The sequence below is a fragment of the Myiozetetes cayanensis genome, unplaced genomic scaffold (genome assembly GCF_022539395.1).
Source record: "Myiozetetes cayanensis isolate MyiCay16 unplaced genomic scaffold, myiCay2020 scf9, whole genome shotgun sequence".
Taxonomy (NCBI): Eukaryota; Metazoa; Chordata; class Aves; order Passeriformes; family Tyrannidae; genus Myiozetetes; species Myiozetetes cayanensis.
Genome location: NW_026088185.1, coordinates 25,124,881 through 25,138,603, shown reverse-complemented (window position 1 = coordinate 25,138,603; position 13,723 = coordinate 25,124,881). Strand labels below are relative to the sequence as shown.

General features: G+C 38.5%; 1 protein-coding gene across 1 annotated transcript in view; it reads left to right on the top strand.

The window, feature by feature from the left end:
- The window catches only part of CNTNAP5 (contactin associated protein family member 5), a 285,860-nt gene that overhangs the window by 235,553 nt on the left and 36,584 nt on the right, over nucleotides 1–13,723 (top strand). Inside the window, exons 17-19 of the mRNA XM_050339553.1 lie at nucleotides 357–575; nucleotides 6,418–6,657; nucleotides 7,695–7,919. Coding sequence (XP_050195510.1) covers nucleotides 357–575; nucleotides 6,418–6,657; nucleotides 7,695–7,919 — 684 coding nt within the window. The remainder of the gene's footprint in view (nucleotides 1–356; nucleotides 576–6,417; nucleotides 6,658–7,694; nucleotides 7,920–13,723) is intronic.

The window sequence follows — 13,723 nt, the reverse complement described above, 5'->3', positions numbered from 1 at the left end:
CCATCTTAGCATTTTTTGTCCAAAATCTTTTGGTACCATTGTGTGACTTTTGTGCAGCATTTGTCACTTTTACTTCAGAAAGAGAACTGCCATTTCTAGAGCACAGTAATCGTTATGGGAAAAAAAAGATGTGTACCCACAGCCAAGCGTAATCACAGCAGAGATCAAACAGTGAGGCCGCAGGCTTAAATTTATGTATAAGCTGCTGTGTAGGAGATGGGAGGTAAATGATCCTGTACTATTTGCTGACATAAAAGTTAATGAACCCTATATTTATGTAAGATTTCTTGATGTCAAAACCACCACAATTTAATTCAGACCTTCACTTCCTCTTCACATCTGTTTATCTGTTCCAGCCCCCAAAGAGATCACCTTCTCCATAGATGTTGGGAATGGCCCCACAGAAGCCACTGTGCAGTCTCCCAACCCCCTGAATGACAACCAGTGGCACTACGTCCGAGCAGAGAGGAACCTCAAGCAAACCTCTCTCCAGGTGGACAGCCTGCCCAAGAAGGTCCTGGAGGCACCTGCTGAGGGGCACTTTCGCTTGCAGCTCAACAGCCAGTTATTTGTAGGTAGGCACCATATAAGGCTTTCTGTAGACATCAGCAGTACTTCTATGTCCATACCTTGTTCATGAATGCTATTTTCTCACCTTTGAGCTTGCGTGTGGTGACTTAATTTTGCTTTCTCTGCTTCCATTCCTTCACAGGCAACAAAAACTAAGCCCAAACAACTGCCTTTACACTCAAAGCACTAACCATAGTTTAAGCATACTACACTTGATGGTATTTTTAGGTTCAAATACTTGAAAGGTATTTATTGCCAAAGAACTGATAGTCTTCCTTCTTGTGCAGTACTGGCTGTGTCATTCACTGTAGAAAATGTTATCTCTCTCTTTAGATGCAATGTAAAAGTCACAAATTTGTCATAAAAATTTCTGGGGCAAAGCCTGATTGAAATTATGGTCTTTAAAATCTGTTCCTTCAAACGTGCCTACCAAAACCCTTGTTTGGCTACTGAGTCCATGACTGAGAGAACTGTGAAGAGTCAAAACAAATACAGGTGTTTACCTAAAAGTGATCTTTCTGTGGAGAAAAAAAAATTAAAAGAGAAAAAAAATCTCTGCATATATTTTGTTTCCCTATAACCCATGCAAAAGAAATCTGGATTGGGACTAGCTTTTGTTTGATAATATGATCATGGATTACAAGGGGAATCCTCTCTTTTTCATATTCAAGCACTGTCTTTCTGAGTAATCTGCTCAGTGATGGAGAGAGCTGTATCTCACTTCTTATGCAGGGCCATTCAGGTAACTACTGATTCCTTCCTTAAAATGGAGTCTCTTTCTTAGCTGAAATGCTGTAGCAAACCTCAATCTGTCTATTCATTTTAATATAGTTTACTTGTGTATTCACACACTTTGATTTAAGTAGATTTTAGGGTATTTATTTGAGCTTTTTATTGTGTATGTGTGCAGTAATTACTGGGCTCTGAATGCAAAGAATTAATCTGTAATAAATAGATACAGCTGCATCAATGTCACGAGTCCTTCCCACATAGCTGTTGATTTATATCTAAAATGATCTCTGCTAGACTCAGCTGGAGAGGAGCTCACTGAAGAACTCACAGAAGGGAGGCTTAAGACTGTCACAATGCAGGGTTTCTGTTTTCTGGTATGAAGCATGCTGCTAATGGCTTGTTTTTTAAATGCTACTTTGATCCTTAGAGTACGTTCTGTGGGAGTCCAGGCCTGAAGGCAGTAAGGTTAGGCTGCTAGACACCTTAGAAACACCAGAGAAATCTGGCCAAGTTACTTTTTCCAGTTAGAAAAACTAGAGATTTAGTGACTGGATAGACTTTTGCAATGTTTTGGTTGTATCTTACTAAAAGACTAAATATGAAGGTTTCATCAGTCATCTATTAGATATGTCATATATATACCAACTGCCTACCATTTCACATCTGAAAAGCAGTATCTGCCTGTAAGCTTGCTTCTCAGCCTCAGCAAAATAAACAGGTTACCTGAATCAACTTTATGGTGGTTTTAAAGTGATATAATTGATGAATTGCATCATGGAAATCCATGGGAATTAAGGACCTCACAAGAGAATGTGCCAACAGGAACCCTTGTCAGCAAAGACAAATGCAAAGCCCTGCACCTGTGGCAGAATAACATCAGGCATCCATACAAGCTGGGAGTTGAGTGGATGGGTAGCAGCTGTGCAGAAAAGGTCCCATTGGTTTTGGTGGAGAAGTGAATCTGTACCTCATCTGAATGTAGCTATACTTTAAGGGACATGTTGGACCAGTTGATTTCAACTGTGAATTCCAACTGATTTTACTCTAATATTTACAGAAAACTCTAGGATATAGATATTTGTCTCAGCCAAGAGGTGAAAAGTTCTCACTGTGAAAAAAATAGGTTGCATTCAGTTGTTCATCCACACTTTTACTGAACCATGAACAAAAGGGACAGAAAAACAAATGGTTTTGGGAGTGCTTTTTCAACCCTTAACTCTGCCATATGGAATGCCAAAATTCTCTGTGACTTTCTGAGTTTTCCTAAGAGCTGTCAGAATTAGCTGGAAACCTGGGCAGCCTTCTGATTCTGACACTGTTTGTCCCTGGATGCTCCAGGGAAAAGTGGCAGAAGTCCAACAATACACAGATGTGACATAGTTTGTTTCTACTGAAGGTCTCATTCCAGTCTCTAATAAAAAGCTACTGATTTAATACCTCAACCATGCAGAGTGAATTTTATCCCATCTGAAAAATAAATACATAAACAACAATGTAAATTGGAAAGAAGCAACAGCACATAATATTGCTCCCTACTCCCCCTATAATCCACAACATGTTTGTCTCTGCAGTTATTCTGCCTACTGACAATGATTAAGGGGTTCCCAGTCTTAATGTCTCTGTGTGGCAGGCTTCTGAGGTAGCTTTCTGTGTGTGGGAAGTGGAAGGGAGAAATGATTTTGCATTGCCAGTACACTCAAACAAGCTTGGATTTTAATGCAGCCTAAAGGAGTTAGAGAACCATTTCTCAATTTCTTTTAGTGGGTCTTGGGTATCTAAGTGCTTTAGGGTGCATTATAATCCTCAGTCAAAGCACGAATATCATTACACCTGGCTATGTTTCTTCTCTTGATTTAAAAAAAAAAAAAAAAAAAGGACAGTGAAAAGACCAAACCCCAAACAAATGTTCAGGTTACGTAATAACAACTGCACCAAAGTAGCAAGACAATTTGGCACATTACTTGCTCAAAAGGGGCAGGCAAAAATCATTCCTCTCGATGGACAGTCATTTTCAGCACTCAAAATGTGGGACATCATTTTGTACAGTGCAGCTGTGCCTGGCATATCCCTGTGGTCCTGGAGGAGATGGGTCATTATCTCCTTTCATGGTGTAGTCTGAGATAAAGTTCTGTCTTACCTAGTGCCAAAGGCATGACCATAAGACTCCATCACAGGGAGGGGAGTCCTCGCAGGCCTCTTTGAGAACAGGATTTGAACTCAGAGTAGTAATATCAGAGAAGCAAAATACAAATCCCGAGAAATTAATTTGATGAATAAAGCTTTGATCAGAAGTTTTTGTGCTATTCATTTGGTATGTTATGGACACTGGCTAAGTTAAGTGCTTGGATTCCTGGTTTTGTCTTGGGAGCAAGTGAGCAAGGAATGAATCCTTGAATGAACCTCCACTGTCCTCTGTAGGCAGTTGTACCCCAGGGAGAGCAAACCCCAACAGCATCTCAACATCTGAGACAGAAGGAAGGACAGGAAAAGAAGGAGTATGCTTTGTTTACTGTTATTGGTTTTAAAGGCATCTGTAGGCTCCTTGGATGCCAGGAGGAGGAATTAATGCCTAACTCTTTCTGTATCCTGACTGCTTTGTACATCTTTCAGTTTGAGACTAACACTTGTGACTTGAAGGTCTCCTGAGGAATATCACAGCAAGTTCTCCTACTCCTGATTATGATTCTTATACTTCTCTGCCCTTTGCTTTTCTTTGTATTAGTTACGTAAAGCAAGGATGCTCCTAATACTTATTCACTCTGCTTCAGCCTCCCTAATCCAGTTTTTACCAGGAAAAAATCCTCAACTCATTGCTAAAATGTTAATTATTTAGCCAATTGTGTCACCAAGCTATGCTATGAGTGCTCAGTTGAGAGCTTCTTGCCCCCTCTTCTCAGATTCTCTGTCCTTTGCCCAAAGGCTCCTCAGTAAAATTCAGCTGCATAAACACCTTGCTGAAAACAGCATGGCTCATTTGACTGTCACCTCCACTCAGCATAGTACACCCTTTACCTCAGTGTTTATGGGCCATAGGCTTATCCTGAAATCTGTTTTCCTGAATAAAACATTTAGATCTCATCCACTGAATTGTCCAGCCCATTGGCATATTTGAGTAGGAAGAATCTGCAAAGCTTGATCTGGGGAGGAGTTCTGGTTTTTTGTTTTCCATTTTTCCCTGCTTTGCAGAAATGTGTACGAAGATTAGGTCTAGTCAATTGAAGAAAACTTCCCAAAATAACAAACAGATTTGCTTAAGCAATACTGTGTGGATCTAGGATCATATAATTGGTCTGTGTTAAGCTCTATACTCCCAGACATTAGAAGAGGAGTGAGAAACTTTACATGGCCTTCCAAATGCTTTAGAGAGCAATAAGAATGTGGGTTGTGCAATAAACATGACATCTGTGGAACAGTTAGCAGTAGTTTTTACTCATTCTTTATATGATACAGCTGGGGTTTGTATGTGTGCAGAGAAGAGGCAAGGAAACTGTCATTTATCCTTGTAATATTTGTGGTTTTCTCCCGTTCAAAGGAAAACAAAGTAACCAGTAGCCTTAAAGGGAGAAATCACATTTCTACTTATGTGGACATGACTGAAAATTGTGTATGGTATGTTTTGTTTTGGAACAAAATCTCCAAGCAAAAGGATTGTGTGTGCACAGTGCAGCAAATGCAGAAGGCCTGATGCTTGTCCTCAGAGGGCCTTCAGTATAAGTGAGCTAACATTTGTTCTCCTATAAAGAATAGCTAAGAATGACAAAAGAGAAATTTGAAAATATTTATTTATCTGAGAGAGGCATCATAAAATTAGCATGAAATAAATGTGTCTCATGCATAGTCTATAGTTCAATTACTCTAATTTGAATCCAGTGTTTCTGCTATTAGTGTTCCAGAAAGAAAAGTATGCTAGAATGGTGTTGCAGAACACTAGAGCTCAGATGAGGTTGCTTTTCAGACTGTTACTAAATTCTCTTACTTTGCAGAAGTCTTACTTTATAAATTTCAGGAAAAAAAAAAATATGCTCTTCTGCAAGGGCTTATCAAATGATGTAATCTCTTATCTCATACACTTTGATATAGAACCAACTTCTACAGAAGAATAATAACTTCTTTCATACTACTTTTGCAGGAGAATCACCAATAAAGCTAGCATTTCAGAGTCTGCAAATGCTGATAACTCCTGAACCACAATTAGATTTTCCTAGCAGCAATCGAAATTGCAGTATCTTTAAAAGCAAAATACTGGCAACTGCCAAACAAAGCCTATGATAAGAAAAATGGTTATATTTTCATAGAGTAACAATTGTAATTATTATCATTCTCAGAGCCCCCTCATATGGAAAAAGCACCTTCACTGTAACACTGTTACCAATTTCATTGGGCAGATGCAAAGCTAGGTAGTTTGTAGAGACTGAACTGTCCTCTTGTGTAGTTCCACACAGGTCTGGTCTTCAGCAAGAAATGCAATTTTGTTTAACAATTGTAATAAATAACACATCTGTGACCTGAACTTGTGTTTCTTGCTACAACAACCATTTACATGCAACATGTCAGCCTAGGCAGTCATTCATAAACTCTGATTCAAGTCATTTCCCTTCAGCCAGCAGGCCTGGTGCTGAACATGATTCATCCCTGCTATCAGGACTCATCAGCATGTGTAACTCACCTGCTGTTGGGATTGGGATGTTATTTATGCTCTGTACTACGACAACAAATAGGAAAAAAAAAACCAAAACGAACAAAAACCCCAATATTTTTGTTTTGGGTTTCTCATGTATTAGGTGATATGGAGACATACAATAAAGAAAGTAAACTTTCTCCCAAATGAATTTGCAGTTTTAATGCCAGACAGGGCAACAGATAAGCCAAAAAAGAGAAGAATGTCAACAAGAAAGTGTCGTATACAACTTTTTAGTCCTTTCATAAAAAGAGAGGCCTTTAGTTCCCAAGACTGTCCATCTGTCATCTTTTGCCACTTTGTGTATTGGCATATAATATATAATATTATTTTTAAAAATTGTGGATTCATATTTGTACCTCTGGATTGAAATTCATGGCTTTCATTACTGTGAAGACTCACCAATGAGTGAATGTCCTTTTTTCTCTCCTTTTCAGGGGGAACAGCTTCCAGACAGAGGGGCTTTTTGGGATGCATTCGATCTCTTCATTTAAACGGACAGAAACTTGACCTTGAAGAGAGAGCTAAAATGACACCTGGTGTTAAACCTGGATGTCCAGGGCATTGCAGCAGTTATGGTAACCTGTGCCATAATGGAGGAAAATGTGTGGAGAAGTATACTGGTTACTTCTGTGATTGTACTAACTCAGCCTATGAAGGACCTTTCTGCAAGGAAGGTAGGCAGCAAGCTTTGATGCTACGTCTTCAGTGGGCTTTGAATTACAGCACTGCTTCACCCATGTCCATTTGAGGTACCCTATGTTACAATACACTCTGTTATCAACTGTCCCTTCAGCATTACTAAGAATTTATCTTAAGCAGGCTACAAGACCTTCTTTTTTGACTTCAGTGTTGGCCTCAGAAATCAAAATGGTGTTAGCTGTACTAGTAAAGTTTACAACTATATCCCACTATGATTCCTTTATTCAGTTGCATATAGGACCCAGACATTAACAAATAGGGCTGAAATTTTTCATACAGGTGTTGGCCCATATCTGAATGTTTAGTTTAGTTGTTCTTAAACCTCATCCCATTTTGTCCACCTTAAAAAAATCTTGAGAGCTTTTCTTTATAAAGTTTCAGAGCAATGATGTGACAAAAAGAGGTAGTCTTTTTATGTTCTTTGGCCATTTCTGTGACAACCCATCCAAACGTTAAGAAATTTTTAAAATAAGCATGAAGCGTTCAGGAGAAAACTGATTTGCATGGTTCAGTCTTTGGTGAATATGTCCTCACTGAACCTTTCTGGTGGCTTGTAGAAGATGCTGTCAACACCAGAAAAATGAGTGCTCAATAACAGCAATATGCAGTGTGAATTTTTAATTTCCATGGCTGCCCTTCACCTCACAAATGTGAGGGGTTTGCTAAGTGGGCTGCATCTTCTGCTGTTATTGTGGTTTAGGAGTGATATTCTCCAATTTAGTTCCCACTGAAACCACTCTGAACCACATGCTCTCACTCACTTGTGGAGTCCTGATTCTAGCATTAAAATAGTTGAATTTATGTCTCCATTCACTGTCCTTCCCTGTACCAGACAAACTGACTCTAAGGAAGGACACACTCCTTAACCAAATGAAGGAATACTGTTGTCAGCTGGGTCAGGGGCATTTTGCAATGTTCTGCTTCTGAGTTAGTCAGTTCATGTCCATTCCTACCTGGGAAATCTGAAAATGCAGAAGTTGAAATTATTCCCTTGGTTTACATATGCTTTCAGAGGTTTCTGCATTATTTGAAGCCGGCACTTCTGTTACCTATATTTTCCAAGAACCTTATCCTGTCACAAAAAACGCGAGCACCTCAAGCTCTGCCATTTATGCGGATGCTGTCATGTCCAAGGAGAATATTGCATTTAGCTTTCTCACAGCACATACCCCAAGCCTTCTACTGTACATCAACACCTATTTTCATGAATATTTGGCCATCATTCTCTCCAAGAATGGTAAGTAGCCTTGATTTGCTACCAAAGTGAGACCACTGTAACTTTGTAAAGTTTTTTTGTTGCTTTGTTTTTGGTTTGTTTGGGTTTGGGGTTTGGGATTTTTTTGTGAGAATAATATAGAATTCTGCACTGATTTAAGTTCATTTTTGTGTCTGCAGCTTCATCAACTTCATGATATTCAGTTCATGAGAATGGTCATTGCCCTTGTTTATGTCCCTTTATTTGGTGTTCAGTGCTACACTTGCCTATTAAGTCTTTGTGTAATCATGTTGTTGGGGCTTAAAATGTACTTTGACTTCCATTTGGCAAGACTATGTAATAGTAATTCCTTGCCATTTATTCCACACTGCGATCCATTAGGCCACCAAGATAAGGGAATGAGAAATACCATGTATGTACAAGAACACCTGGTACAGAAATATATTAGAATTTTATCTTTTGCATTCTGTCTTGGCATATCTATTGCTCTTCACTGGATTTTTTCAATGTAATATGGCCAATACGTCTGAATATCAAAGCTAGAAAATGTCAAAGTTTTCTAGGTTTACTGACCAAAACAGGAGGTATAAATCCATTTTCTGTTAAAAGGTACATGATGTGGGGATTTTTTGAAAGCATATAAAGATTTTAGGGGCTCAGGTCCTGTGTCTTCTCAGAAAGACATTGACTCCTGAGTCCTTGCAGTGCTTTCAGAAAAATCAGTCCAGACAAACATCATCATAGGTAAATGGGGATGTTTGAATTATTCAAGAGTTATCTGGCACTGGAACACTGGAAGTGATGAGTAAGCTTATTGGTGAGTCAGTAGCCTGTGGCAGAACAATAGAAAGTTAATGTCATGTGGTTGAATATGTACATTTGACCGAATGACCCAGACCACTTTGAAGACTTTCAAATTCCAAAATAACTAGGCTTTCAAGTACTGTCAAATGAAACTATAAAAGGAAAGAAAAAAACCAAAAACCAACAGACAATCCAAACCATTTTTATTCTCTGTATGGATTTTGCAGTAGTTTCTCTTGGTTATGTTATGTGGTTAGCATTCAGGCTGGCAAGGGATGAGTATCCTAATCCCTGGGAGGGGCAGCTGGAATAATAAACTGCCTGAAGCAGTTTACTCCAAGTGAAGTTGCATCAGGGAAGTGGAACTACTGAGGAAACCCTAACCCTCTCCTGTCCAGTCCCAGATTTCCATCTCTGATTTGCTGTTGGAGGTGTTTATGATTTTCAGATTTATGAATATTTTAGTGCGTAGCTCCAGGGTAGTAGAAGTTACCCCTGCTGAGGTGAAACCTTGGAATCTGCTTCTGTTACACTCAGGTCTCTCGATACCACTCAGGAAATCAAAAATAGCCCTAAAGTGAATGAAAATTAAATATCTGTGTAAGTCACCTTTCTTGCTGCCAGGAGTCAAAAATGTCCTTAGAAACATGGGCCAATTGACTTTTATTGATGAAATACACTATATGCAAGCTATAACTGTGAAGTTTTGGAAATAGGGGTTCTAGTGTTGGTTGGAGAAAGGGTTGGAATCAGGATTTAGCTTGTAGCAGCTCAGCAGAAGGAGAGATTAATCCTTCTTTGTGTCAGTTTCAGATTCTACAGATCTGTACTTTGGCATAGATGGAGACAGGGACTCAGTACATCTTGAAATTAGGTGGAGCACCTCTCAGCAGAATCAGGCAATATAAACAATGTTGCTTTCTTCGGATTTGTCCCTCTTTTTACTCACGTGTAATATGACGGTGACAGTTGTTTAGAGGGCTGGTGAGATGTCAGGCTCCACAATTCTGGACTATGAAACATAGCACTATATGCAAAGAATGATTAAGATAACTAACTGACTTTTGCTAAATCCTGAAAGTCTCCATCAGGATTACTCTGTTCATGCTTCTGTGGCGGTCTTTCAAGACAGTAATTTCAATCATGTATATTCCCTACCCTTTGTCCCAAATGTCATAATTTGTTAAATTTCATATCCTTTTATGTTTTAGCCTTTGGCATTGAAATTATTTCAATGAAAATAAGGTTCATATATGTTACTCTTTCTTCCTCCAAGAGGTTTATGCTTGCCATAAAGTTATTGGACTATGAATATCAATGTCCTTTGTAGCACTAAAAGTAAGCATGATTCCTTCTCTCTAATTGGCTCATTTTCAAGGAATCTTGCCAAGTCTGACAGAGTATAGTAGGACATAAGCAGGTCCCTTCTGGATAACTGATTTGTTAAATAAAGGTTAGGTTTCCTGAAGAAATGGAAATGGGCATTCTCAGTTAAGAGGTGGGCAGCAATATTCTTTACCATAATCCCAAACCCCTTTCCTCTTGTTAAGAAACTGTATTGAAACAATCTATGTATACTTTAATGTTTCCCCTTTTGAACTGTTTTTCAAGCTACTACTCATGTATCCTCTTTTATCCTTAGGTTATTCCTCTTCTCTATTATCCACAAAATAACTAGGCAAATTATTAGTTAATAAAAGTGAAAATGAGAAGAATGTTTCTTGTATTTCAGACTTCCTGTGTTAAATATTTAACATAAAAGAAATTAAAATATTTGAAAGGATTATTCATAGTTAGAGTATACTAAAAGGGCTTATATGAAAGTGAGCTTGTATAGGTGGCTGTGGTCTAATACAGTCATGTGTGACGTATTTCCTGTAAAATTCATTGGTTTCAGTAAAATTAATAAATAGGTGCATTTAACCCCAACACTCTTTGCACTGTCAGTCTCTAAAGGAGGTCATATCATTAGAAGAAACAGTATGTATTGATTGAGATACCAGAACTGTGGTTGTGAAATGATTCCTTTGGAGTTACCCAACATGCCAATGTCAGGTCTGCTAAAGGAGACTCAAGGCTACTCCCATCCTCACCCACCAGATCGATGCTGCCCATACAGAAACTCTTCCAGTACTTGGAGCCTTAGAGGGCAGGGGGTTCATGGAGGAGGTCAAGTTATGACAGATGTTGGGTACCACCATATGGCAATGCAGAAGCTACAATTCTGCATTAATTCAAATGGCTTACTATAAAAGGAGATGCTCAGGGGTGCCTGGCAGATAATATTTCTAAAAGCACTTCGCAACCAAAAAACTCATCTATATCATCGAGGTTGTTCTAACTCTGATCAGTTGACTCATGTCCTGGCTGTTTAAGGGTAAGTTTTCAAAAGTTGATGTTTTTAAAGATGACTTAGGGATTCTTTCCACCATTAGTTAATGCTGATGCTTCTAAATCATATCTGTGCTTTTGAAAATTATATGCATATAAGAACATTATCCTCTCCAGTCTTACATATTGTACTTATGGACGTTTAAATTACATCTACATATATATGTGTATGCATTATGTATAGATGGGTGTATATCTATCTGTCTGTCTATCTATCTACCTATCCATACATATACTGGCGAGTATGTATGTAAAGCTTACATCATCCCATTGATCCCACATCCAAAAGATTAGCAGCACTTTAATGATTGGCAGTGCATTTTTAATATTAGTTCTGTAGAAATTTCAAATTACAGTACCCGTTACTAAGCTACAGAAAACTGGTAAACGGCTCTAATTAACCTTTTCAGTGTGCCAGTCCACAGAAATTATCCACATAATGGGAAGATACTACCAAGAAAAGAATATTTTTTCTTTCCCAGGCTAGCTTTTCACTGTACATTTTTGCATCTACATGATCTCAAAAGTTGCTAGTACCTTTATATTGCTATTTTTACCTTGTTCCCTAAAGGTAATAATTGATGGGGGAAAAAGGTTAAGAAAAAAACTGTTAGTGCTTCTCCTTTCCCCACTCTTCCTTCTACCCTGCAATAATCAAATGTGTTATGAATATGATGAAGTACATTGTCTAGAAAATGTTTTCCCAAATCTTTGATTCTCAGTTTTGTTGGCTTTTTCCATGGAAACAATATGATTCCTAATCTAGAAAAACAGCAGATAGCCAGCATCAAAGAAGAGAGATAGAATCTCAAACTATCCTACAGTGATTGAAAATTTATCTGTATTTATTATCTGATCTCATAAGAAACTAAACAATTTGAGTCTTTTTTTTTTTCTTCCTATCCAGCACCTATTGCCATCACACTGAGCTCTGTTCTCCATTTCTGTTGGAAAGTAAGACTCTGAAGTTGCATAGGAAAGATTAAAGACAAGGAAAAAGGCACAGTTTAAAACAGAAGTACACATGAAAACAACTTGAGTAATTCTTGTGTTAGGTCTCTGATATTCAGCATATAGTAGCAGGCCTTATATCAGCTCCACTTCCCTATAAAGTCTTGAAATCCACTGCTATTTGTAGTAAATAGGAAAAGAAATACAGTGTGTAACAGAGGTAAGCTGAATTAACATTCTACAAAGAAGAAACCAATATTGTCAGTGAGAAACACTGATTTCTTTTTTTAATAAACTCAAAATCTCCTGTAATCTCCTGTCTCTAAGTCAGAAGCAGCCTTTTTGTTGAAAGCATATAAATTCTCCTTATGGCTTTTGCTTTCAAGTCTGTTGAGATGCATCTCCACCAGCCAAAGCTTTTGTCAGTCAGTGGTAAAGAGAGGCAAAAAATCTGGTTCAGTGTTTTAGGTAAAGAATCTTTTGATTCTGTCATGCTGTACACTCTGAAGTTCAGTGGAGCAAAACTAAAATAATTAGGTAAAAAAGGACTCACCTGAAGACTGAGATGGACCTGGGAGGTTATTTTTCTGGTTCTTTTTCTTTACCCACTTGTGGGTTCTCGTTCTGGGACATGGATACCACAGGACATTAACTAACTGTTGCCAAAAGACCCTCTAGACTATGCTGTTATTAGTGCCGTTGTCTTCCCTTTTGTGAACACCTTGAGGGCTTAGAGACTCGCAATAGCCATTGAACAACCTGCACAATTTATGTGACTGAAGTGGAAAATGGTGCCAAGGTTCAGATACAGTTATTTTCAACAGATCAGGAGCAAGTGTGGGAGAACTTGGGAAGTGGAGGAGACAATTGTCTTTGAGTGACTGAGGATTGTTCCCAGCCTACCTCTGGTTTGCAGCTATTAAATTATTTCAAATGGCAGATAGCACTATATATTTTATGCAGTTGTAGTTGGCTCTGAAATCTGATATTATTTACTGAGTGAGGGGCCAGAGACCGTTTGATTGGTAATGATAAATGTAAAAGAAATTTTCCCCAGTTGCCTTAATTGGAAAGCTGGCTGTGGTGTCATGAGTAGAAAGGGCTGAGATAGCAGGAGATCTCCTAATCATCTTCTATCTAAAGACAGAAACTGCTGTGGCTAGAAACATCTCTGATCCCTTTGACATTTCCCTGCTGGAAGCACACTTCACAGAAAATAGGAATGCTGATTAGAGTTTTCACTTCAAATCCAGCACTAAAACAACTTTAAGGGAAGAGGTGGACTTGGCACCCAAGACCAATTTTTTTAATGTTTGTGTTAACATATGGCACTCTAAATCCCTAAGTGTGCAAAACTTGAAAGGAGTAGCAGCCACAACACTGAGCCAAGCACTCTGGCAGGTCTCTATCTTTGCTTTCCAAGAGGAGAGAACCGAAAGATCTGTTTCATTATCTGAACTCATGGACGTGTTTGTACTCATCAAGCTTATTTTGCCATACTGAAGGGTCAAGAGATGTTCTGGAGACCCACAAGGGAAAAACAAGGGAACTGTAATTCGATTACACTGAACAAGAAAGGTTGATCATGCAGTTAATAATTGATGTGTTCTCTGCCTATATGCAGACTGACTTTGAACTTATTGGTGTCTGGCATAAAACCCCAGACCACAGGCTGCAGA